Genomic DNA, 24961 nt, shown 5'->3' on the forward strand with positions numbered 1-24961 from the left:
TAAAACTCTGCACCGTTCGCTTAACTTTTCTTAGCTCTTGTAGACTCAGTCTTATGGGGGTATGAGCCATTGCTTACGGGGTATGAGCCATAGAGAATGTCAGGTGGTTTTTTATGCCACTGTACAAACGCCGCATTTCTGCACGTTGTATGCGTGATTCAAATGAATGTGCTGACTTTACGCTTCACTTTGCTGAATGCTTGTACCCCAGCACTGCGAGAAGGATGAGCCATTGCATTTTTGTTTGCATAAGGGGGTATGAGCGATTGCGGATTATGGTGTGCACCACTGGACCGGACGACGCCTTTTTTTTTCCAAGACAATTGGGGGTATGAGCCACTGAAGACTTTCGCTTTAAAAAAGACCGGACACAGTAATGCAGTGTGCCCAGTGTTCATAGTTCAGAGAAAGTGTAGGCTCACAGGTGGATTTGTGACAGTAGAACTGTTTTCTTAGACAAACTACATTTTACCTTTTTGGTTCTGAGGGGAAAGCTATTGCGGAAATAAGGTCTCTAATTCAGAAATTTTAAACAAGCTCATGTTGACGTAGTCCAAGCAAAGGAGGTACTTATGGCTTTGTTAAATAAGCTGACCATGACGGCTCTAAGCGGAAACAGGGAAAAGGATTGCCTCTTAACACAGTCTTTTTGACTAAACCACATAAGCCTTGTGCAGCCATATGTTCCGAACTGTACTACGGGACAGAGGGGCGTGGCGATTTTTGTGGCGTCTGGTTTTCTGGAGCTGCACGGTCTTGTTCAACGTTCTATGTATTATGAGCCCCTTTTAATTAAGTTACCTTTACCGCGGCTAAGTAGAATTGTTAGTCTTTTTCAAACTAAGGCGTCGCCTTTCCTTCTACAGTGTATCCTTCCGCAATCCTTCAAGGCGTCTTCTATGAACATGGACTTCCACGGTAAGCTGTTGAGTGCCATTCAACATATGCCCAAACAGTTTGGTAGAAGTGACTTCATGATTGTAAGCTAGCTTTGTTATAACACGACAATTATTTTTTAAGCAAATGTGCAGATTTTTCTAGATATTTGCCCCCTTTTTAGGGCCCCAGTGATTCAAGATACACGTACATACAGCTTGAAACAGAACTCGTTCATGACTATTTCGGGCACTGTGTCCAGATCAAGCTTAATTAACAAGTTGATTGCTGTCTCAAGAGCAGAAAGGGCACTTTTGAAGAAAGGGTTACATAAAATTACAAGGTGTACCAAACCCTCAGACTTCTTTGATTGATCAACTAATCAATTCATTTTTGGGCGCTTACAAGAGTCACACGCATATCTCATCTTGAAAGCTGATCTCCTTTGTTTCTTCGTGTTAGCAAAGAGCTTAATAAAGGCGTACGCTTTTCTCGCAATTTCTTAGTATCTCGTCGGACTCTGACAAACAATGCACTTGTTTCAGATAGAATTCGCTGACGTAACTATCTGGCAGTCATCTGGCAGCACATAATATTCTAAGCGACTTCATACCCATAAATCGTCATGTTAATCATGACCTAAACCTGAAAACGTGCGTCCGTTGATCAAATATTGATGTCACTGTTTTACTTACACACTGTTACATATCTGGCCAAATATAGGGATGAGTCAGGCGTACGTTTTGCTGATTTGATGGCGCATACCACCTGAAGATACGTTAGCCATTCTGGCACTATTCCTGTTCTTTTTTTGTTGCACACACAATTTACGATAGCGAGTGAAATATAAAATTCGCTCGTTTGCAGCAATTATTGTATAACGCATTCATTCTTACCGGCAGTTCCCTTAACTTCGGAGCTATTGGCATGGTGGTTGGACATGAAATGACCCACGGATTCGACGATACAGGTGAGCACATCAAAAAGAAAACGTTGGTACTGACGTGGATTCGGCGCACTAAATACTCATCTAAGTGGATCAAAGAAATTCAGTGCCTTCTTAAAATGAGACATTCGTTTAAAATAACACTTGTTGGGATATGTTGGTCTGCGCCATTAGTACAAGTGAATAAAACTTTGTGAACGAGCACTTTACAAGAATCAACAGAATTCAAAAATTCCTCCCGCTCTTTATTTGCATGCTGCGACAGCAGAAGATCCTCACAATGCACACATCATTCATCTAAGAACAACCTCAGAGCGATAGACACCGCATCGTCTTCATTCGAAGCACTCGTATGCTAGAGGCCTCGAAGTTCGTGCACGGTTGTGTCGAGCACAAAACCCCGCCGAAATTACCAAGCTCTGCAGATACGCCAAGCGCTGCGGTTTAATGGAACTGTAGGAAGTTGGGGCGATGGCACCGTCCATTTTTAAATAATCCCTGTGCAGCTTGCGCGTCGCTTTTGCGTTCGTGCATAGTCTGGAGCCTACTCTACAGCAGATCCAACAACAGATACTGGCAAAGTCGCAAACCAACCCACATTTGATTGAGATACCCAGTTTAACTTAGCGATGAAATTAGTTAGTTTTGCTTCCCTAAATACAGCAATTCAAGGATAACGCAGCGTATACACAAACACCAGTACCACTGAATCAGCAGATTGAGAAGACCAGTTCATGATCAGGAGAGGACACAGCTTTTGTAAATGGAAGTATGCATAGGGATATCTTGAAGATTTATATTATGCTTCTAACATACCGTTACGTGGATGTGACAGTGCGCATTCAGGCAAGCAACTAAGATTTATGAACTCGAAACTGTAATCGGCGAACATTCTCCTTCTAAGCCAATTTTCTACTCGGTGATGGCGACACGACAAGCTGGGTCATCAGTGATGGAATCGAAGGACAGCGCTTCCACCAGACTAGATCACGAAATTCTTCAGAGTCTCTCGAGGTGACCACACAAATGTTAGAATCTGCCGAAAACATACCCGGCGCTCAATCTCTCAGGATCTGCTGAGCCATCTTTCCAAGAAAAGCCTACGACGTTCGAAACGTTCGGAGGACCTAATAGGGCGCGCAAGTTGCGTGAGAATAGAAATTCGATAACAATTACCAGAGACAGTAACAACACACGTTTAGCAATACATCCTCTCACGTGCGTTTCTTTGTTCCGCTGTGCTTTGACAGGAAGTCAGTTCGACGCGGATGGCGCTTTAAAAGAGTGGTGGTCCAATCGTACTAGCGCCGAGTTCAAGCGGCGAGCCAAATGTTTCGAGGATCAGTACGGAAATATCACTGACAAAGAAGCAAACATGACGGTGAGACGCTTCCAATTTATACTTTACTGTTAAACACGTTTCAGAGCCGCACCGCATATATCCAGTTTGGTGGCACTGCACACAGATTATGTGAAGAATATACGGGATATGCATTGGTATTCGTGGCATTGTCGTATCTTTGTCGATGTGAATAAAAGTTTACCAATTCTATTGCGGGAGCGCGAGATGTTATGTTAAATCTAGAGTGACAGAGCACGTGCAAGCAGATAGACACATTGAGAGCAGGTTCTCCGTTTTACGCCAGCGTACCACAAACCCGCTGAATTTTGTTTCTTAAGGTCGAAATTTGTATCCACATATACCGCGTATCTAATATTACAATGCCCGATTATATATGGCATAGTAGGTATGGGTTTAATCAGATGTTTTTGTCAAATTTACTTTGTTCATACAGTTGTACTAGACAGTGGTTCGGCAATGTCCCAACAATGATTTCGTGGTTCGCTTGCTCAGCCTCAATTTTATTTTAATGCAAAAATAAATTGCCAATTTTCTCATGAATTAGAACCTTGAGTTAGCAGCAAAGACCGTGCATATAAGCCTTTCATCTCCGTCTTTTTCTTGTTTTTTTTTGCTAAATAACACAACAAACTAAGTGCGAAACTGAAAATACCACAGGACACACCCAACAACAGGCGCGCAACACTCAACACCAGTTGTGCATGCGTGCTTTCGCTGATTCCGCTCGCGTATTTTCGGCGGTTTTTTTTATGGTCCCTACAAACAACCTTTCTGCGCTTTATCTCTCGTGCAACGTCTCCTCCGTCTAGCCGAACGAACTGACTGCTGTCTCTCTTCAACATAGCTCAATGCCAAAAACACTGTGGGCGAAAACATTGCCGACAACGGGGGCCTCCGTCTGGTTTTCGAGGTGAGCAGTTCCTATGTGCCTGCCAAATTTTCAATTCCATATATATATACCTCGTGGATCATTATGGAACATTATGTGACCATAATTTGATCATCGTACTGCAAACTGGCGTTTACCGCGATCGAAATTGCAGTCGCTCATCGCAAATCTTAACGGGTGTCACCCGTAGCCACTTAAACCACTTGGCTAAAGCGATAGTATCTCTGCTAATATAGCTGAGGGCGATTTGCATCTACTGCAGCCTTAGTAGAACGAATCGATTGTTTTGTAAAAGCTCAGCTACTAACCTCACCAGAGGTATTTAGAGTTCGCGGCTCCGATGACGTAAACGCGAGTCATTTGAAGGATCTGGAAGTAGAAGTTTTATTCTAACTACAGAAAAACCGGAATATTATGCCTGCATTTTTATTGATCAAATCGCATGGGTTATCCACAAGAGCAAGAGTACATTGTTTAAGGTCCTCATGACAAGAAAGATCTAAGAGAAACACTTTACGAGGTCAGGACGCATTTGGCCCAACACCTGCTGTCTGTCCTTATGGGATGTATGTAGCACCGGTTAAAAGGCATTGCTCCTCCTTGTGAAAGAAATTATGAGCGGTTTATTCTAACGTGGTTCTAACAGGAACCCTGGTTGGTTCATACTCGGCGCAATAGCCCAGTGGCTACGGCGTCGCGCTGTTGAGCTCAAAGTTACGGGTTCGATCCCACCCGTGGTGCCACATTCTCCTGGCTGCGGGACAGAAAGCTGGTGTAGTACGCGTTGCTCAAAGAGGCTCAACATTAACCTGGAGCCCGTCACTACAGTGTGCGTCATGATCATATCGTCGTTTGGGCACGTAATATTTCAGAGTCTAAGTTTATTTCTCGGCATCAGGTAATTTTCTGAAACGGAAAGCACGTAGTGGTTTCAAAAAGTATCCTTCGCCGCCATAGGCGGTTCGCCATTTTGCAGTGACTGCATTTTGTGCTTTTTTGCAGGCGTATAAGAAACTTCTGGAAGACGAATGTCACAGCAACGCCACTCGCTTGAAAGGCCTGGAACAGTTCTCAGGAAAGAAGTTGTTCTTCATCGCAAACGCATTGGTACACGCCTCCAGCAAGAATATTTTTGACAAATGATAGGTTACCGAACTATGATCAAAACCCTGGCTCTCAGACAATAACAACTGATAGTTATGCCCCCTTTCCCGCAGGCATGGTGCAGCGTGAGCCGTCCACAGTACCTGAAGCTGCTTATTCAGTACGATCCACACAGCCCTACTCAATATAGGTAAGTCGAAAGCTTAGTGTATTCATTTTGAGAGGTCAACATTCCGGTGTGGACCAAAGAGGCAGATGTGTGATGTCAGTCTTTATTCCATAAAGAAAAGTCTCGTCGGCAACGAAAGAAGAACAGCTCACTTAAACGCTTCAACTTGATCCGCCCTCATTTACTACGACAGCACCAGAACCTCCTGACAGGCGCTCCGGTATCTTTTTAAGAATCGCTTCATCGTGAATTGCACAACTGTCACCTTGTCTGCTACAGCATTGCTTTCAGTTGCCTCTGAAACACAAGGATAGACAACACACAGTTTGGGGCGTAAGAAAAAAAATATGCGAGAAATGTTAAGCATAGTGCAGGCAGGTAGGTATTCAGCATTATCTGTGTGTTTGTTTTTCTTTTATATATATATATATATATATATATATATATATATATATATATATATATATATATATATATATATATATATATATGTGTGTGTGTGTGTGTGTGTGTGTGTGTGTGTGTGTGTGTGTGTGTGTGTGTGTGTGTGTGTGTGTGTGTGTGTGTGTGTGTGTGTGTGTGTGTGTGTGTGTGTGTGTGTGTGTGTGTGTGTGTGTGTGTGTGTGTGTGTGTGTGTGTGTGTGTGTGTGTGTGTGTGTGTGTGTGTGTGTGTGTGTGTGTGTGTGTGTGTGTGTGTGTGTGTGTGTGTGTGTGTGTGTGTGTGTGTGTGTGTGTGTGTGTGTGTGTGTGTGTGTGTGTGTGTGTGTGTGTGTGTGTGTGTGTGTGTGTGTGTGTGTGTGTGTGTGTGTGTGTGTGTGTGTGTGTGTGTGTGTGTGTGTGTGTGTGTGTGTGTGTGTGTGTGTGTGTGTGTGTGTGTGTGTGTGTGTGTGTGTGTGTGTGTGTGTGTGTGTGTGTGTGTGTGTGTGTGTGTGTGTGTGTGTGTGTGTGTGTGTGTGTGTGTGTGTGTGTGTGTGTGTGTGTACTTGAACTGTAGCGACCTAGGAAGATCCTCCAATGCGCTACCCAATAAATACACCTGTACTTGGAACTGTACACGGTGCCAGATTAACACAAAAACACCCTTTCCGCCCACATATATACACGATGGGCATGACACTATGTTTAGGATTAAGGTTAAGATAACTGAACCGTGTTTCAGATTAGCCCCAAGCGTGACCTACGTGAGCACTGCGAGCGCCGCTTGCATGCCGTCTGGCCCATTACTCTCGTCTTTGATCTCACCGTACGCCTGCCTCCCTGTGTACCCTTTGGTTCAGCCCATTTCTCTAAGCTGGTACACTTCTTTCGGTTCTTTCGATTGGCTGTTTCGGCAGTTTTCCTTCGTACAAACTTAAAATACGTGCTTAACAACCTGTTCCTGAAAAGCAACATTTAGAAAGCCGGCCGACGGAGCTCTGTCCAGAGCGTTCACCTTTTCATACGTGGTTCTAAACCCTGGAGCGGAAGTTCAAATGGATAAACAAAGCATAAACATGAAAAATAGGAAAGCACATCTAAAAGACAAGAAGGATATATGCTGAGGTGCAACAAGGATGTAACAAATGCCGGCGACACGTAACTTCCACAGCATGTAGCTTGATTTTAACCAGCTATCACTTCATCACGACTAACTGTGCATAGTAAAACACTTGTCTCGCATCTGTCGACCGAAACATACAACCATATTGTGATGACTGAACCAGCACTAACATCGAGCTTCTTCCTGCACCGTTCGCTTTGTGAAATGTTGACCGAAAATAGGCTGTTAGACGCAGGTTACATGAGGCAGTAACTTAGGTGAAGCGAGCTGAAGCTGTAAGCTATCAGTCCGCTGAAAATCATAGACCAGTACTTTCTTTTTAATGCGACGTGTTTAGCTCGCCCCTCGGATTATCCGTGATTACAAGTTCGTTTCGTAAAGCTAACATAGCTGCTCGACCCAACTTTTCGGGTTTCATATGTATCAGAACCGGACGGTTGCGGCCAACGAAAATGTCATTGACTCGTTAGTCGCGTGGGGCCCCCGTCAAAGTATGATAAATCAGTTAGCCGGTGGAAATCAAGTACATTCATAGAAGATCCATGGTGTTTTTATGCGGCCGTATTTTACTTCAACCAAGATTATTCGAAACTGCACAAGATACTTTAGTTTTTCTCTTTAAGGTAGCACAAACTCACACCTACTGCGTAGAGTATAACCTAGTAACTCCGACCGGTGCTGTAAACGTCTGCTTCATATTTAGAATTCAAAGTTGTAATGAACGTACGGGTTTTGTGAGCAATAGGTACCTCACCGTAATGACGGTTGGTTGCTGCCTTTGCTAGAAGGGCACCATGTGCCGTATCCTGAAATGAACGCTGCTTCACGCCAATATTACACATGGCTTGGCTCTCAATTTGAACCTAAGCTTGAACTCGGGAGCTGCAATAGAATACATAAAAACGGAAGAATTGTCTTTATCGGAGACCCGGGCACTGATTTCAATGAGGCTTAATTGTTGCACTTAAAAGAAAACTTGATTCTAGTGACGGCAACAAGAGAATTTTTCAATTGATAAAGCCTAGTTTTTCAGGACATAACCTTAAGGCTGCGAAATTTAAAAACATTCAAGTAAAAGTTTACACTTAATTCAGCAACAAATAACAGTATCACTATTTTGCAAACTAGGCATAATAAATCTAAAACGCACTGAAGTGATACAGATTGCATTGCTTTGAAATATAGCACTAATGTGTGCTTAGAAGTTTTGCATGACCCTCGTAAACAATACCAATTGGTCGCTGCCTTTTCAATTCTATGCAAGCTGCAATTGTTTTAGAAAATTTCTACGCTCAAAGGTCCTAACAGATGCAATTTACCAAATGCTACATGTTTTCGGTGCTGAGTCACTGATTTTGAAACTTCAAGCTTGAGTGTTTCTTTTGTTACATTTTCGTCTATCTTCGTAAGCAAACTGTCATAAATTAAAATTTTTATTCCTAAACTTCCTTGACTGCACACCCTTTTTTCTCTCAGTTTCAACATATTTCGTTCTCACCGGTAGAGCGGTTTTCTCATGAAGGCATTTCTGTCTTTTACATGCATCTTATAGGGAAATTTAAGTTGGCCGCGAGCTAAAGCTTTCTTCTAACAACAACACTTTTCGTTGAGCCAATTACTATTCAAGATTATTTGTGAAGTACATACTATAGATGACTCGCAGTAGTACCAGAAGCCTCGAACAGCGCTTTCTAGTAGCTGCTGCTGGGGAAGACGGAAACAAGTTCATTCGTAAAAGTGAGCACATAGATCATCTCTCTACCCATTACTATATTGCTTACAAGGTACTACAACATCTTGCTAGACCTAATGAAGCTCGATAGAAGCTTCGAAACCAGTATTAATCTTATATGCGTATTTACATTGTTAACTCCGAATGGCAATGTTGTTTCATATAAAATGCAGCGAATTGCGTAACTCAATATTAAAAGAACCTTTCAGCGAACTGTTGAAAAATACAAATTTTACAGATCAAATTTCCGGTAATTCTCTTTCAACGAAAGCTATCGACATACATGAGGCCCCTTGATTGCAAGAGGAGTAGACCCTCTTCGTAATCTACATAGCTTCCAACATCAAAGCCTCAAACTTGCATGAGTCGCACTGATTCGACAAAAATGGAACTGAACTTCAGGCGTGACATCAGCAAGCAGCCGAAACATCCGTACGGTAGCACAACTAGCACGCGTACTTAGTTCTCAGCAAGTGCTGAGTGAGTGGCGTCCTCGCCGCGCCGTCACACATAAGAGTGCGCCACTGCAACTTCTCGTTGTCGAATTGCAGTAGCGTTCGTCAGCGAATTTTTTTTACGCTCGTTCGAAATCACGTACGATTTGACGTGGCGCAAGCGAGCAAGTGGCGTGTTTACATGTATTTACGTTCTCTTACATTCTTCGTTTTTTTTTTTCGCTTACTTTTCTATGTAAGCACAGCCCTCATGTCTGTTCATTTTAAATAAATAATGAATGGATGAGTTCGCACTTCTCATTTCTTAGCCACCAGTTTGGTCATTAGGGCAACTACCGCTACAGATACGCACAAAGAAAACAGAAGAAACCAGTGTCTACTTTAATGCTATTTTATACTACTCTGCATATCGAATGGAACGCATGTTACATGGCATGTGAAGAATGGAAAATCAAAAGTGCTAAGGCGGGCCTATAATCCTTTGCGTGATCTAGCTAAGAACTCGGTGCCTGTAAACGAGACTATGCTCCAAGCTTAATTTGCCCCTCAGGAAAGTGGAGGGCGAGGGCTGTAACGGCTCTCTATATATAATGGTGCCTGCATGCACCATTACAATTCTGTCACTTTCTTCCCTGCTTTCTTTTTTCGCCAATACATCGAACGACTCTTCCTCATCTGGACTTCTGACTATCAAGAAAAAAACACAAGCACTGCAACGCGGCTCGCCAATAAGGTGGGACACCTTTGACTCGGACAGTTTTCTTGCAGCAAAACCTGACATTGCTTCAAAAATGGGACTGTGCCATTCACATTTTCTTTCTAGGAAGCTGGGGGACCGGCCCTCCCAAAACACTTTTTGCTCCGCACTCGGGACCACACACTAACAACACGCAGACAGCGGCCGAAAGACAACTAAGTGAAGAAAACAAAAGTCTCAAACGCGAACTCGAGCTAAGCCGAGAAGAAACGCGACAACTCAGAAAGAGGATAGACGACCTAATTAAAGAAATGCAAGCGCTCAGACGAGCGGGGTACTCGCCGATCAGAACGCCAACGCCACCACCACCACCGCAGGCCGTGGCACCAGTGCAGCAAAACACAGAGGAGAAAAGCTTTAATGATGAAATCAGGAATTTCATGACTAGCGTTCAAAACCAAATGCAACAGATGCAAAATCAGATGCAACAAACGCAACAAAAGATAGCTCTGCAGGACCAGAGCTTCCGTAACTACGTCAAAAATCAAAACACGCAGAAAACCACTAATGACGCCAGGGATAGGCTATACAATGACAGGAGATTCGGATCAGAAACCCAAGGTACAAGCAACAACAGTAACAACGCAACATGGCAGGACAAAACCAACTAGAAGTATGGCACTGGAACTGCAGAGGGTACAAGCGCAAGCAAGGGCTCCTGCAACAGTTCATATCTACGCGAGCAAATCCACCAGATATAATCATGCTACAGGAAACCAATAATACCCCCGCACTCAGGGGCTACACGTGCCAGGAGAGTGGCCGCACCGCGACTCTCATAAGTAACAAAGTAGTAACCATAGCGCATAAAGAAATCGAGGACACCCAGATAGAACACGTGATCACGGAGGTGATTCCCAAAAGGAAAAAAAAGGCTAGAAGTACGTACATAGTAAACTTGTACAGCCCACCTAAACAGACAAAAGGAAACTTTATTAAACTTTTCGCGGAGGCCAAAAAATTGGCGGGACAAAACACCCTAATCATAGCGGGAGACTTTAACGCTAAAAGCCCGCGCTGGGGCTATAAAAAGGAAGACAAGAAGGGACGAGGCATCTGCACGGCGGCAGAAAACACCGGGTGCGAGCTGCTAACCGATGAAAACCAGCCGACTAGACAGGGAAACAGCGTCAGTCCAGACACGTGTCCCGACCTAACCTTTATCAGGGGCGCCAAGCAGGCAGAGTGGGAAAACCTGCTCGAGAACCTTGGCAGCGACCACCACATAATAAGAGTCAGCACGGTGGCAGACAATGTCAAGAGGAAAATTGGTACGGCACGGCTGACGGATTGGGACGCCTTTAGAGCACACTGTCGACAGCTAAAGGGTAACATTACCTCGGTTGAAGAGTGGAGCCAGCAACTCAAGCAAATTCAAAAAATGTACACGCAAGAAGTGCACAGAACCGAACAAACACCGGAGGTAGACAAGCGGCTCCTCAGGCTCTGGGAGGCTAGACGCGGGCTCACCAAGAGATGGAAAAGACAAAAGCTAAATAAGAAGCTAAAGAAGAAGATAGCGGACATCACTAGGCAGACGGAGGAGTACGCGACGCAGCTGGCCAGACAGGGGTGGCAACAGTTTAGCAACTCGCTGAACGGGACCCTAAGTACGGCCAAAACGTGGCGCATCCTCAAGGCCCTAATGGACCCTAGCAAGAACAAGTCCGAAAGCGGCAAATCGATCCAAAGACTGGTCCACCAGTACGAAGGTTCCGAAGAGCTGCTCCTGAAAGAAGTCCGAGAAAAATGCTACGGGAAAGACCAAATCGAAGGTTACAAAGGAGATTATCTCGGTGAGGAAAACCCGAAAATGGACCGACCCATCACGAGAGAGGAGGTCACCGAGGCCGTGAGAGCGGCCACCAAGAATACAGCGGCGGGAGCGGACAAGATTCGAAACTCGCTCATAAGAAACCTAAGCGACGAGGCAGTCGATCAGCTGACGTCGTACCTCAACACGCTCTGGCAAGAGGGGAAGGTACCGGCGGAATGGAAACACGCCATCGTGGTCATGATACCCAAGCCGGGCAAGAAACTACAGATCGAGAATCTCAGGCCGATCTCGCTTACGTCGTGCCTGGGAAAACTGTATGAGAGAATAGTCACCAAAAGGATCCAGCAGCACCTGGAGAACGGGAGGTGGTACCCTAACAGCATGTATGGCTTCAGGGCCAACCTATCGACGCAGGACGTCCTCCTGCAACTCAAAGAGGAGGTACTCGACACAATGCCCAAGGCGGGTGAAAACGTTGTGATGGCGCTCGACATCAAAGGCGCCTTCGACAACGTCAGCCACGCGGCCATAATGGAGGGCCTCAACAACACCAACTGCGGAAGGAAAGTACACGACTACGTCAAGGACTTCCTAACCGACAGAACGGCAACGGTAGGGCTGGGGGAGTTGAGAAGCGACACCTTCTCCACACCATGTAGAGGCACACCCCAAGGCTCCGTGATATCGCCCGTGCTATTTAATGTGGCGATGATCGGCCTGGCAAAACGACTCGGCGAGATTCATGGCATCCAACACGCGATGTACGCGGACGACGTCACGGTTTGGGTCACGCAAGGTTCACTGGGAGAAAAACAAGAGAAGCTACAAGAGGCTGCGCGCTGTGTCGAAAAGTACACCAGAGAGAGGGGACTGGTATGCTCCACAGAAAAATCCGAATTACTGAGAGTAGGTAGACACCCCACCCAAGCAACGCTGGAAGTAACGCTTGATGGTCAAAACATCCCGGAAAAGAATATGATCAAAATCCTGGGCATGTGGCTACAGGGCAGCAGAAAATGCAGCCACACCATCAGCCTGCTGAGCAAAGTGACGGAGCAGGTGGGCCGGATGATCAACAGGGTCTCCCAAAAAAGATACGGCATGAAAGAGGAAGACACACTCAAACTCGTCGGCAGCCTGGTCGTCAGCCGAGTCATCTACTCGCTACCGTACCACGCGATGACCAAAGGAGAGAGGGAACAGGCGGACACGATAATCAGGAAAGCATACAAGACGGCTCTCCATCTGCCAAAAAACACTTCAAACGAAAAACTGCTCCAACTGGGCATCAGCAACACTTTCAGCGAACTGGCGGAAGCCCTGCTTGAAACGCAAAAAGCCAGACTCAAAAGCACCCCTGCAGGGAGAGCGCTCCTGACTAGGCTGGGACGGGACACGAGTGGACACGTAGATAGATACGCAGACGTGCCCGACTGCTTAAGAAAAACAATAAGCGTTAGGCCAGTACCTAAGAACATGGACCCCAACCTCCACGAGGGCAGAAGGCAGGCGCGAGCCGAATACGTGGAAAAGACACTCGCGCTACTAGAGAACACGGTGTACACGGATGCTGCCACGTACCCGCGAGAAGGGAAGCGCACGGCCACGGCGGTGGTGGTGGACGGTGACGGGAATCTGATCACATGTGCGACGGTAAAGGCAGCCGACACAGCGGAGGCCGAAGAAATTGCCGTGGCGCTGGCGGCAGTAGAAGGATATAGGACAGGCAGGCCTCTAAACATCTTAACAGACTCAAAGGAAGCGTGCCGAAATTACACGAGGGGCAGGATTAGCAAAGCCGCCCTCAGAATTCTTGGCGGAGCCAACTTCGCCGAGAGGAACGTTACGCACAAGTTAATTTGGATTCCGGCCCACGCAGGCATACAGGGTAACGAAAGGGCAGACAGCCTAGCTCGAGAGACCACGTTCCGAGCAGAGCAGTCGCGCGCCCCGGAGTATCACCCACACGCTTGTGAGGGAGGATACACAGAAATCTTAAACTTATACAGAGGGACGAGAGCGAAATATCCCCCACCCCACAAAGCTCTAACGCAGGAGGAAGCAACGAGTTGGCGCAGATTGCAGACAAACTCCTTCCCAAATTTATACATCCTGAACAAAATGTACCCAACACAATACAGAGACACCTGCCCATGGTGCGGGGCCACACCCACGCTATACCATGTCACATGGGAATGTAAACACAATAAATCATTCCACCAACACAATAACCCGAGTGCGGAGCAATGGGAGAGTCGGCTTACCAGCTGCGAGCTCACGGCCCAAAGGGCCTTAGTGCAGCACGCTAGTCAGGTAGCTAGGCTCAGTGGAGCCCTGGAATAGGGGCCCACCCTTGCTGGAAGAGGCTCCAAGTCGCCGGCGCCCCAGACGACCGAGACCTCGAGACGCTAAATCCTTGAAGGAACCAAAATAAAGTTTCTCTCTCTCTCTCTCTCTCTCTCTAGGAAGTTGCCGACAAGATATAAAATCTAGGGACAAATCGTAACATCGCAGAAGCAGAAATTATGGCATGAATGCCCATCGCTGTTTAGAAGTCTGCCTATCTCTTGATATTTTCTGTCGTCATTAAAACCTCTATCTCGATATCGTAGAGTTACCCAGGCCTGCATGCCACCATTCCAATTCTGTTAATTTCTTCCCTGCTCTTTTTTTCGTCAATACATAGAACGACTCTTCCTCATCTAGACTTCTGACTAGTTAGTGACTCCTTTCGCTTCGAATACTCGCACTTCACCTTTCAACCAGTGCCCCTGCAGGGCGCGAGCTGCAAGCGGCACAATATAGTGCTTTCCACGACCGGAGCAAATCAAATTCTCTGTAAAGATTATCGTGAGTTTCCTGGTTCTAATGCGGTACGTAGTGTATTGTTATCGTCATAATAATTTTTTAGCTCAATATTCGCATCTCATCTTCCTCATCTGTACATATCATGATCACCACGCACAACGACTTCTTTTTCGTAGTTAAGTGTTTTCAAGAATGAAGTTCCTGAGAAGAGGTGGAGGTTGCTCTTCGTTCTCCAAGTCCTCTCACAGTTTCTCCCTGCGGCTCCGCTCTGGTCGTCGCATCACCCCACCCTTGGCATAAATGTCCAGTCAAGACCTACCCTGCAGAACTTACGCTCCTCAAGAACGCCCCCATACGCGTCTACTTACGACTGACCAGCGGATGACATAGCCACCTTGTTCTCACCGTTCACCGTCTCCCCCGTACAAGGCCGATATCCCTCTAAACTACCCCTCATCTCGGCGCTGCTCACCTCTACCACGGTAAGAGTCCCGCCTCACAGGCACCTGACCTCCGCTCGAAAGACTCCACACGTAAGTTTTTTGGGGGGAAACTGCATCCATCGGAGTGCCTATAATTCCTCCAGAGCGCCCATCGAATCTGTAATTAGTGGTTGTGGAAAGTGTTCGTGTCGAAACTCTTATTGATACTGGTGCCACCATTTCCATCCGCCGCGCTAAATTATGCTCCTGTCTACGAAAATTGACCACGCCCTACTGCGGCGCTCCTTTGCGTGGAGCAAGCAATGACAGAATTCACCTGTTTGCGCAACGTACAGTACGTGTCTTTGTCAATGGCATCCGTCATCATAGAGTATTTGCGGGGCTACGTGAATGCACTCGCAAACTTATTTTGGGTTGGGATTTCTTGCCGCCCGCCTACGCGTATATTAGTTGTCGCCAGCGCCTCCTATTCCTTACCGGCACCAGTCAGGAATGCCATTCTACAAATGATACGTATAGCCGTTTTGTAACAACCGCAAATTAATTGCTTTGGCCGTCTGTAGAATAAATAATTGCCATTGTTTTTGCCGATATTGTACGCGGTGACGTGGTCATACACCCTAATTATAGCCGGATTTCATCTAGACGAATTGTGATCGCTCCCAGCCTTCTTCGTTTCACCGATAGGCGCGCAGTGATCGCTGCATTGAATACTACTCCTGATCCCCAGTTATTTCCACATGGATCACATGCACTGTTGAGGCTAAACCTGTTGTCCTCGTTATTCTGACTGTTGCACTGACGGAGCGAACTTTGTCTCCTCTCTAATCTTCTTGTTCTCTTATGAAGTTCCATCAGGCCTAACCCTTTCACCTACTCAGACTTGCGATCTACTCGATTTGATGAAAAAACACGGTGCCTTGTTCGTCGCCCAATCGCCCGTCCTCGGTAAGACGCCTGTCGCCACTCATCGCATTCAGACCGATGGCTCCCGCATCGTTCACCGCCGTCCATATAGAGTGTCTCTTGTCGAGTGCTAGGTTACCGAAGAAAAAAAATCTGTCCGACATGCTTGAACTGAATATAATGCGCCCTTCCTCATCTCCCTGGTCTTTTCCAGTGGTTCTTGTACAGGAAAACGGCTCAGTACGCTTTTGTGTCGAGTACCCCGCCCTCAACAAAATCACACGCAAGGACGTTTATCTCCTGCCACGAATTGATGACGTGGCGGACTCGCTGCAGGGCGCTGAATACTTCTCCAGTCTTGATCTTCCATATGGCAACTGGAAAATACCAATGTACGAGACTGACAAGGAGAAAACAATTTTCCACCCGCTATGGGATATGCCAATTCAACGTGATGCCTTTCGGACTTTGCAATGCGCCTGGCACATACAAGCGCATCATAGTGTCTTACGTAGTCTGTGCTACTTTGACGATATAGTTGTCTTTTGTTCAATATTATCCCAACATCTCGAGTCCCTTGGTGAAGTTTTAATCTTTCTTGCCAACGCTGGACTCCAGCTGAACACGCAGAAAACGCCACTTCGTGAGCAAGAACATAAAGGTTCTAGACTACTTAGTAAAAGAGGGATTCGACCGGACCCTGACAATATTGCCACAGTCATCAACTTTCCCCAGCCAGAACGACAGAAAACCTGCGCAGTTTTATGGGCCTCGCCTGCTACTTCCGCCGTTTTGTACGCAATTTTGCAACGCTTGCATCTTCGCTCCGCCAGCTTCTCGGGGCTGCCGAACCCTTCGTTTGGACAAAATGGCGAAACACCTTTTCAGGCTTTAAAGCAACTCCTCACGTCTGAGCCGGTACCATTCAAGTTTGACACGGCTGCACCTACCATCGTCCGCACCAACGCTAGCGGGACCACACTGTTCATGAGCGAGTCATTGCCTATGCCGGTCGTTGCCTGTCCACAACAGACAAAAATTATGCCATTACTGTAGCAAGACTTCCTTGAAGTTGTTTGGGCTGTGCAAAAATTCCGCCGATATATACACGGCCACCACTCCACGGTCATTACAGACCATCACGCGTTGTGCTGGCTCTCCTCGCTGAAGAATTTACCAGGTCGTCATGAGAACTGGGTGATGCGCTTACAGTAGTGCGACTCAGACATAACTTACAGGTCTGGAAAGAAACACCAAATCGCCGACGCTCTCTCCTGTTGCCCGCTTGCGATCTCGCATCGTCCACCCACGTATCCCCCGAAAAGGCAGTCTCGCGAGCCATCTTCATCCTTTTTAGAAATAGCAACACTAGACTGGCCGGACACTGGCTGCCACCACGTCCTTATTGCGCACCACAAGGCACACCCATATTTTCGGACTATTTCTGACTGCCTCAACGTTGCCTCCTCGCTGCCAAACTCCCGTCTGCACCGACAACTTGACCAATTCAGGTTGCACCTTGATGGAAACAAACATGTCCCCGTTATTCCCCGTTCTCTGCAAAGCGATATCCTACAAGCTTTGCACAATGACCCACCGGCAGGTCATTATGGATATCACTAGACTAAAGGCAGGATCCGAAGCAGGTTCTCTTGACCGGGTCTCTCCTACGCCGTAGCCAAGTACATCGCCTCTTGCGAGCCTTGCCAACGCCGCAAAAGCCCCACACCTGCTACCACTGCGCCCCTCCAACCCCTCCCTTGTCCCGGCTCTCTCTTTGAGGTCGTCGGAATATACTTGCAGGGGCCTGTTCCTCCGAACACCAACGGTAATCGGTGGATCGTGACAGTGGTTGATCATCACATTTGCTCTGCTGAGAAAGTTTCTCTACATGGCACAGCTTCTGAAGTTGCGGACTTTTTCCTTCAAAACATCTTTTTACGTAATGGAGCACTATGCGTTCTCCTCTGCGACCGCGGCAAGGTCTTCCTCTCTTCCATTGTTTCCGATGTTCTACGAGGTACCAGCAGTGTTCATAAGACAACTTCCAGCTACCAACCACAGACCAATGGCTTGAATGAGCGTTTCTATCGTACACTCTCAGACATGGTGTCAGTGTACATCAGCCCGGGCCACACAAACTGGTATGCAATCCTACCCTTTGTGATTTTTGCCTGCAATATCCCCACCTCAACGCACCACCAGTTTTTCCCCAGTTTTCCTTTTCTATGGCCGCTCACGAACTTTCGCCCTTGATGCATCTTTCGTTTTGCCTCTAGATTTTGTCAGCAGTGCCTTTCTCCGGACAATTTGTTTCCCACCTCACCCACTGCCACTACCTCGTCTGCATTACCACCAATATCTCCCAAGATGCTAGCAAGCACTGCTACGACTCCACTCACCGAAGTGCGATTTTCTACCCTGGCGTCGAAGAATTACTCTCGACACGTCTACGTGTTCACGCTTTATATGAGAAATTTCACAGTCGTTTTCATGGATCCTACCGGATTACTGAACAAACTTCCCCTGTTATTTACAGCATTTTCTCTCTTTATACTACCTCTGACCTTCGTTGTCACAGGACAGAGATTGCGCACCTGTCGCCCTATGAAACCGTACTTACGACGCGTTTCATGGCACACTTCTGCGGCCAGGTTCGCCGCTTCCGCCTATGGGGAAAAGTAGCATGAGCACAACATTCGTGTCTCACCTTCCACATCTGTACATCTCCGTCATCACCTCGAGCTGCGACTTCTTTGATGTCGCTTCGCGGAATCTTCGAGAATAAAGAAGTTCCTCAGAATATTTTTAGCACTATTAGCGCGGTTACCACGAGTTATCGGCTGCAAGTGGTGTTCCACTTCATTCTTGAGTCATCGGGAACTTTCATGTAATAAACTGGTCGAACACTGCATTATAGTGCTGTGACGAAGCTCAACAATTAAGTCCTCAAGTCCTTGTTACGCTCCTTCACACATGTCACACTTCATTGTGCAATTTCCTTCAATTTTGTCATAACAAACAATATCTCGCAAACATTTTAAACGTAGCGCAGTTTCAACTGTTGTTCGTGACGTGCGTACAGATGTACCTTGTTTTCTTCCAGAGTCAACCTTCCTATGTCGAATATGCCTGACTTCTCCGAAACGTTCAGCTGCCCAGCAAACTCGACAATGAACCGGAAAGAAAGGTGCACTTTGTGGTGAAGCGGAAGGGAAATAAAGCGAGACTGCATAGCAGAAGTCAAGCAACTTGTAACAGTTGGTAGAATAAATAAAGCCGATAGACATTTAGGGCCTAATAAACTACCTTCAAATTATCCCCCCATTTAACCATCGCGTGCTTTCATTTAGGAAGAACGTCTGACAGAAAGGGTTTATACCGCTTCACACTTACCCAGAAAAATAATACATTGAGCGAAGAAACTATTACAAAGAAAACAGACAAGCAACACAGGATGGACGCTATACGTGCAACATATAAGTGGCACCCATCCTGCATTGGTGCCTTCCCGTGTTTTTTTGTACTGGTTACATTGCCCTATATCGCATCTAATGGGAGAGAACCGATTCGCTCGTGTCAAGGAATTTCTTATAAGCGGCTTGATCCAGTGATCAGTGATGATTCACTCTTTCAAACAAGGCCATTCGAGATCGAATGGTAATTGCTGCAGACGAAGGTTCATGGAGTGAGGGGCATGACAGTTTTCGTGGTAACATTTACGCTAACAAATTTCTGCTAATTTATTATCTTGTTTACTTCAGGTGCATGTTGCTATTGCGTAACTGAACTCAAAGCTTGGCTGGAAACTAAGTGCTTCACATTAAGTTCCAGAAATACGGAATCAAAATCTGGTGAAACACAGTGGTGGCTGTGTAAGCAAGCAATCGCAAAACGGATTTCGTAGGTTACATCACCTGTGAATCTCCGGTGTGGTATGTTAATCAACATGCCAAATATTGCTGGACAATACTTGTTCGCACCGTTCAGTTCGTTCCCACTGACTAGACATTGCCGTGATGCTGCACGGCAGAAAAGCCGCGACAAAATAAATGCGATAAAGTTTAAGCTATAACAACGTTCGTATAATATAAAAGAATAAAGTGCTCAAGTGAAGTACAGCTTTCTTTAATGGCACTCCGCTAACGCCGAGTATCGCAATGCTTGTGTGGTAGACATTTAATGCGATATGTTGTTGGAGAGAAAAAGAGACCTTCGAGGCCCTCTCCTTTCTTTTTTCATTACTCCGTCTATAACCTGGGCCGACACATCAATAAAGCGGCGTGGAATGTTAACCTTTGCTTACGTCAACCACATGAACTTCCATCTGTGATTACGAACTTTCGCGAAGTGTCATAGCAGCGTATTTCTTACCAGCTGCCCCGAAAAACCCGCCAAGAATCAAAATGCAGAAGCCATGCAACGCGGCAAGCTGTAATATCGCAAGCTTTTTGCAGGTAACTGGCCATACCGAAACTTCTTGGTTTGTGCGAAGCCTTAGCAAACAGATACAGCAGACGGAATTTATTGTGGTGCACAGAGCACTACGACACGTATATATCAAGAACGCGATACGACAGGGAACACATCAGGGAACACTAGCAAACTGTGAAAGGTTATAAAGGAAGCCACCGAACTCTGGTAAAGCAAATCTAAAATATCCAGAAAATGCTAACAGCCACACATCTGAAACGTTTAACACCTTTTTTTACTAGTGGGCTCGTCTTGTCAAGCGCTTTTCAAATGACAACAGACCACTTCTTCCAAGCAGCATCATCAACACATTCATGATGTATGAAGTCGAGCTACAGGAAATTTTATCAGCTATTTCAAATATGTCAGTCAGCAAAGCGATAGGACCATATGGCATCTCTGTAAGCCTAATTAAGGACAACATTGATATCCGAAGTCCCGTCCTCTGTAATTTGTTCAATCACTCCTTATGCAGCTCAACAAAGCCATCATCACTGAAGCTAGCTAAAGTCATCCCTATATTTAAAGATGGTGATCGTTCAGATCCGTCCTGCTATCGACCGATTTCTGTTCTGAGTCCTGTGACCACTATTTCTGAAAAAGTCGTTTCCAGCCGTGTTTACAAATTTATTGAAAAGTATAGTATCCTGGTGCCCTGAACAGCATGAGTGCGGGTCAATTTATTCCACTTCATCTGCCGTCCTAACTTCACCGCAAATGATCAACTCGACAGTAAACAATGATCAACTTGTGGCTGTTGTATTTCTTGACCTTAAAGGAGCTTTCGATACTGTTAATTATCAAATTCTTCTTGAAAAATTACAATATTATGGTTTCCGAGGCTGTACCCTTGAATTTTTTCCTATCTATCTTTATGATCACCAGCAGAAGGTTGTCAGTGATATATATATATATATATATATATATATATATATATATATATATATATATGTATACACCAGCTGGATGGCAACATGTAGCTTAAGATGCGTAACTAGCGGACTAGCAAAACACTCAAAATGTCAACGTGAAGGTTCTTGAAATGTCAGTGAGGTGCCCGCACACAATCTATGTATGAATATGAACATTGTATTTTTCACGATGTGCACGAATTCGCTCAAAGCACGCTTCAGGCAATAACTTGACAGGTCTTCTGCATATTTTCGTAAAGGTCATGAAAGTTGCTAAATGCTTGCTGGCGTATCCGTAAAGGCTGGGGTCCACTATAGGGATTCCTTCTATTCTAATGTTTCAGAACATGCAGCCTCCTCACGATGCCTATAAGCGCCGTTCTTTTTCACTCACGGACATAACAAGGCGTGGTATAGTGTTTAGCTTATGTGCCTGTTGATTCCGGAAATCTAGGAGAGTTCGAATGCTGTGTGTTTGTGGTGAGTTATCCGTGGCTTACTTCTAAGTGTAATATGTGTATATCGATTGTGCGCGTGATAACACGCGTATACAACCTCCAAATGCCCAGTAGGATCACCAGGATGTGTAGAAAAGACAACAAAATATATATTTTGCCACTCTGACACATAGTCGACAGTCAGGATACAGTGTATAAAATATAGCAGCGGAATGACCGCGCTCCGTTGGTGACTACAGTGTACTACAGGTGACTACGGGGGACTACGGGCGACTACAGGATACAGTGTACTAAAATGTAGCAGTGGAACAAGCGCGCTCCGTTGGTGACTATCGCAACGGCGAATGATCGGCGCTTACGAATGACGCGTATGGAAGCCGGCGCGGCATATGCGTTTTAAACGCTACTTCCGCAACTTCTTTCATCCAGTCACACTAGGTAAGCGCCCTTTTAGTCAAACTAAGTTTTCTATATATATATATATATATATATATATATATATATATATATATATATATATATATATATATATATATATATATATAACGTCTGCAATTCGCCCTTTCTCTGGTTTAGCCAAAACCGTTGCCCTTTCTTATGTGCTGTATGTTGTTGCTTGGTGCCTTAAATATAGGTCTAATGAAAGGGCGGTGCATGCCGTGCGCGCTGTAGTAGTTAATGTTTACTGCTATGTCATTAAAATTTTGCACAAAAGATTAGACAAAAAAACACTAAAAGACAATCATTGCCTTTGAACTTTTATTGCACACTTCCATGGCATGAGTATGCCAAGAATTCACACACTATTCGAATGAACAAGAAACAAACAATATGTTCCGGATAAAGAAGACGCGCAGAACATACACAAATATGCAGTGATGTCAGAGACACGTGAAGGTTTTCCGTGGTATGACGAAACCGACAATGTAATATGGAAATGCATAATTAACCATGTCATTGAATGCAAAATGTTCATTTTTATTAAGTAAATATGTATAAAAAGCGAAATCCACTGAATGATTTAACAAAATTCACCATATAGATATACAACTGTGATGCACACATAATACAAATGTTAAGTTGCAGCTGTCACTCAGGGATTCTGGCATACCAGTAAAAATAATGGTTTAACATGTGTTCGATTCAGCATGCTTAACTTCGAGTGCCTACTTCCCCGTGTAAGTGTTGGCTTCGTTCAGCCCCTTTACAAAAAAGTGGAGCTTGGTTGTGACATAACAGCCGACAACAAAGGGTGCCAAGCATTCTGTATGCACTTTGCAGTCAATATAATTAAAGGCCTAGCAGAATGAATGCTCCCCAAGATATCCATTGCACACTCAAGGCGGACCTTATTAGTGGAGAAACAACTTGTGAAAATATCCTGTAGGTGTGTAATAAATTGAAAAGTTCACCTGAAGCGTGCAACCAACCACCCCTATTTTTGAACTGCACAAATGCCGAAGCAGCCAACAAGCGTCCTTGCTCAGTTAAAAGGAAGAGGTGGGCAATGCAATCAGGAAATTTGGCCGGCAGCACGCACTTTTCTGTCACGTAGCCTGAAATTATATGTATCACTCTTGACTCAATTCTCTTCCCCTGATACGCTTGTTCATCAGTTTCTACTGGAAAGGTGTAGTCAGAAGATCTGTACTTTCCTCTCTGTACAACTTCACTGTCTCCGAAAAATTTCACTTAGCCGTATTCTCTTCTCTGCCCGTTAACTCCAGGAGTGAGTTGATCACCTCATCCTCTGTACTGCTGCCCGTGACGCTTCGTGCCAAATTTTAAAAACGAAGACAATGAACGGACAGTAAAAACAGCTGCGGCGTTGGATGATGGTTACAGCCCGACGAAAGCCTCACATTATACCAAAAAATGTTATCAAATTTATTCAGGCTGAGCCTTGAAGTTTGGAAATATTTGAAACCGACCTTCTTGTTCAAGTAGTCAAGAAGCTCGGGCGTACTTGTCAGTGTTACTGTTAATTCTTCTGCTAAAGGATAGACAATTGGGCGGGTTGGCACGGTAACATGGTCTTGGCTTGTAGCGCGAAGTGAACACGGACACAGAAAGGAGCAGACAGAACGAGCGCTATATGAACTATGAAGCACTCGTCCTGTCTGCTCCTTTCTGTGTCCGTGTTCACTTCGTGCTACAAGGTAAGACCAATTCTTCTGCTGTTGAGTCGCTGAAAAAATGCCTCTTGTCAGTGTGAAGCTTCCAAATGTTCAGAACTTCAAGCGTATCTTTGATCTTTTGTACACTTGTACAGTTCTATGTTACAGCTTCTGCTGGACACCTAGACGTCACAACAGCAATGAGCGACTTGATTTTTGAAAGAAACATTGCAGCAGCTTCTGTGCTGCCACAGCTTCTCCCTACGTGTCTCCTTAAAGGAAGAATGCTTGCAGAGGTCCCTCTCCAAAGAGATAAAAGGCGTAACCCACTCTCATTTTTTCAAAGCTGTCTACTTGAGTAAGCTTTGCTTACCAATGGTGTTGCATTATCAACGAGTAAGCGTTGCGTACCCATTGCTAAAGCAAGGAGTCACTGTTTATGTGCAAACTGTTTCGCAAAACACGCAAGAAATAAAGGAACACGTAGCCAAAACTGCCGGCCTACGCCAGATCTTGTGCAGCTGTTGTCAAGGGGCATGGCGTAGTCGGTGACTGCAGCGCCGCCGCTACGTTCGTCACCTACCGTGACAGTTTTGTCAAGGCGCCACCCGCGACGGTCGCTTCACTGTCACAATCTGGTACACTGTAGCGAGGACGTAGGAAGGCCGGTCGTTCCGGGAGCTGCCTACTGCCAGGACAATTCGGACCTAGAGTCACGCAGAGTAAGGAGATGGCTACAGGCGGCCTTGTAACTAGCCGGGATGCCAGACTAAAACGCTCCGGGCTACATCGAGTCCCGCCTATGCGATTGGATCACGGAAAACCTGCTGCCTGTGGTGTGGGCCACTTATGCAGAAGGACGGCTACGGATGACACCAAATATGGGTTGGGCTACTTGAATAGATCATTGATAAACTTTCTTTTTCTGGCTTCCAGGCTCTACGCTAACCATTTAGGCAGGCCATGAATAAAAGTACCAATTGTGCTATGGTGACGGCTATCAATTGACATATGTAAAGTGAAGCACAGGATTAAAGGACTGCAGAGGTAGACAATGCGAAAAGGATAAAAGAAAGCGCACAGGGAAAGAAATTGCAGTTTCACCCGAAAGCCGAAGCATTCAGTTGCGAGAGCAAATTACTAAACATCGATGAGAAGTAAAGTTAACAGTTTTATTGGTCGTATAAATTAATCCAGTAAACAATCGCTTATTACAAAGTAAACAATCGCTTGCTAC

General features: G+C 45.5%; 1 protein-coding gene and 2 long non-coding RNA genes across 5 annotated transcripts in view; 1 reads left to right on the plus strand and 2 right to left on the minus strand.

Moving 5' to 3' along the window:
* Nucleotides 1–19092, plus strand: part of LOC142560221 (neprilysin-1-like) — a 57938-nt gene extending 38846 nt beyond the window's left edge. For both annotated transcript variants that reach the window (XM_075672168.1, XM_075672169.1), the window contains 7 exons: nucleotides 867–918; nucleotides 1779–1846; nucleotides 3073–3203; nucleotides 4030–4095; nucleotides 5077–5181; nucleotides 5292–5368; nucleotides 18872–19092. In XM_075672168.1, coding sequence (XP_075528283.1) covers nucleotides 867–918; nucleotides 1779–1846; nucleotides 3073–3203; nucleotides 4030–4095; nucleotides 5077–5181; nucleotides 5292–5368; nucleotides 18872–18971 — 599 coding nt within the window. In that variant the 3' untranslated portion in view covers nucleotides 18972–19092. The remainder of the gene's footprint in view (nucleotides 1–866; nucleotides 919–1778; nucleotides 1847–3072; nucleotides 3204–4029; nucleotides 4096–5076; nucleotides 5182–5291; nucleotides 5369–18871) is intronic.
* Nucleotides 1–19842, minus strand: part of LOC142560222 (uncharacterized) — an 81236-nt gene extending 61394 nt beyond the window's left edge. For both annotated transcript variants that reach the window (XR_012823321.1, XR_012823322.1), the window contains exon 1: nucleotides 19683–19842. This is a non-coding gene — a long non-coding RNA (uncharacterized LOC142560222). The remainder of the gene's footprint in view (nucleotides 1–19682) is intronic.
* LOC142560217 (uncharacterized) lies at nucleotides 5437–8763 on the minus strand. The gene is made up of 3 exons (XR_012823320.1): nucleotides 8535–8763; nucleotides 7642–7769; nucleotides 5437–5644 (listed from the first exon to the last, which is right to left on the minus strand). It is a non-coding gene; the product is annotated as an uncharacterized LOC142560217 (long non-coding RNA).
* Nucleotides 19843–24961: the final 5119 nt, after the last annotated feature.

Source organism: Dermacentor variabilis, chromosome 10 (genome assembly GCF_050947875.1).
Source record: "Dermacentor variabilis isolate Ectoservices chromosome 10, ASM5094787v1, whole genome shotgun sequence".
Taxonomy (NCBI): Eukaryota; Metazoa; Arthropoda; class Arachnida; order Ixodida; family Ixodidae; genus Dermacentor; species Dermacentor variabilis.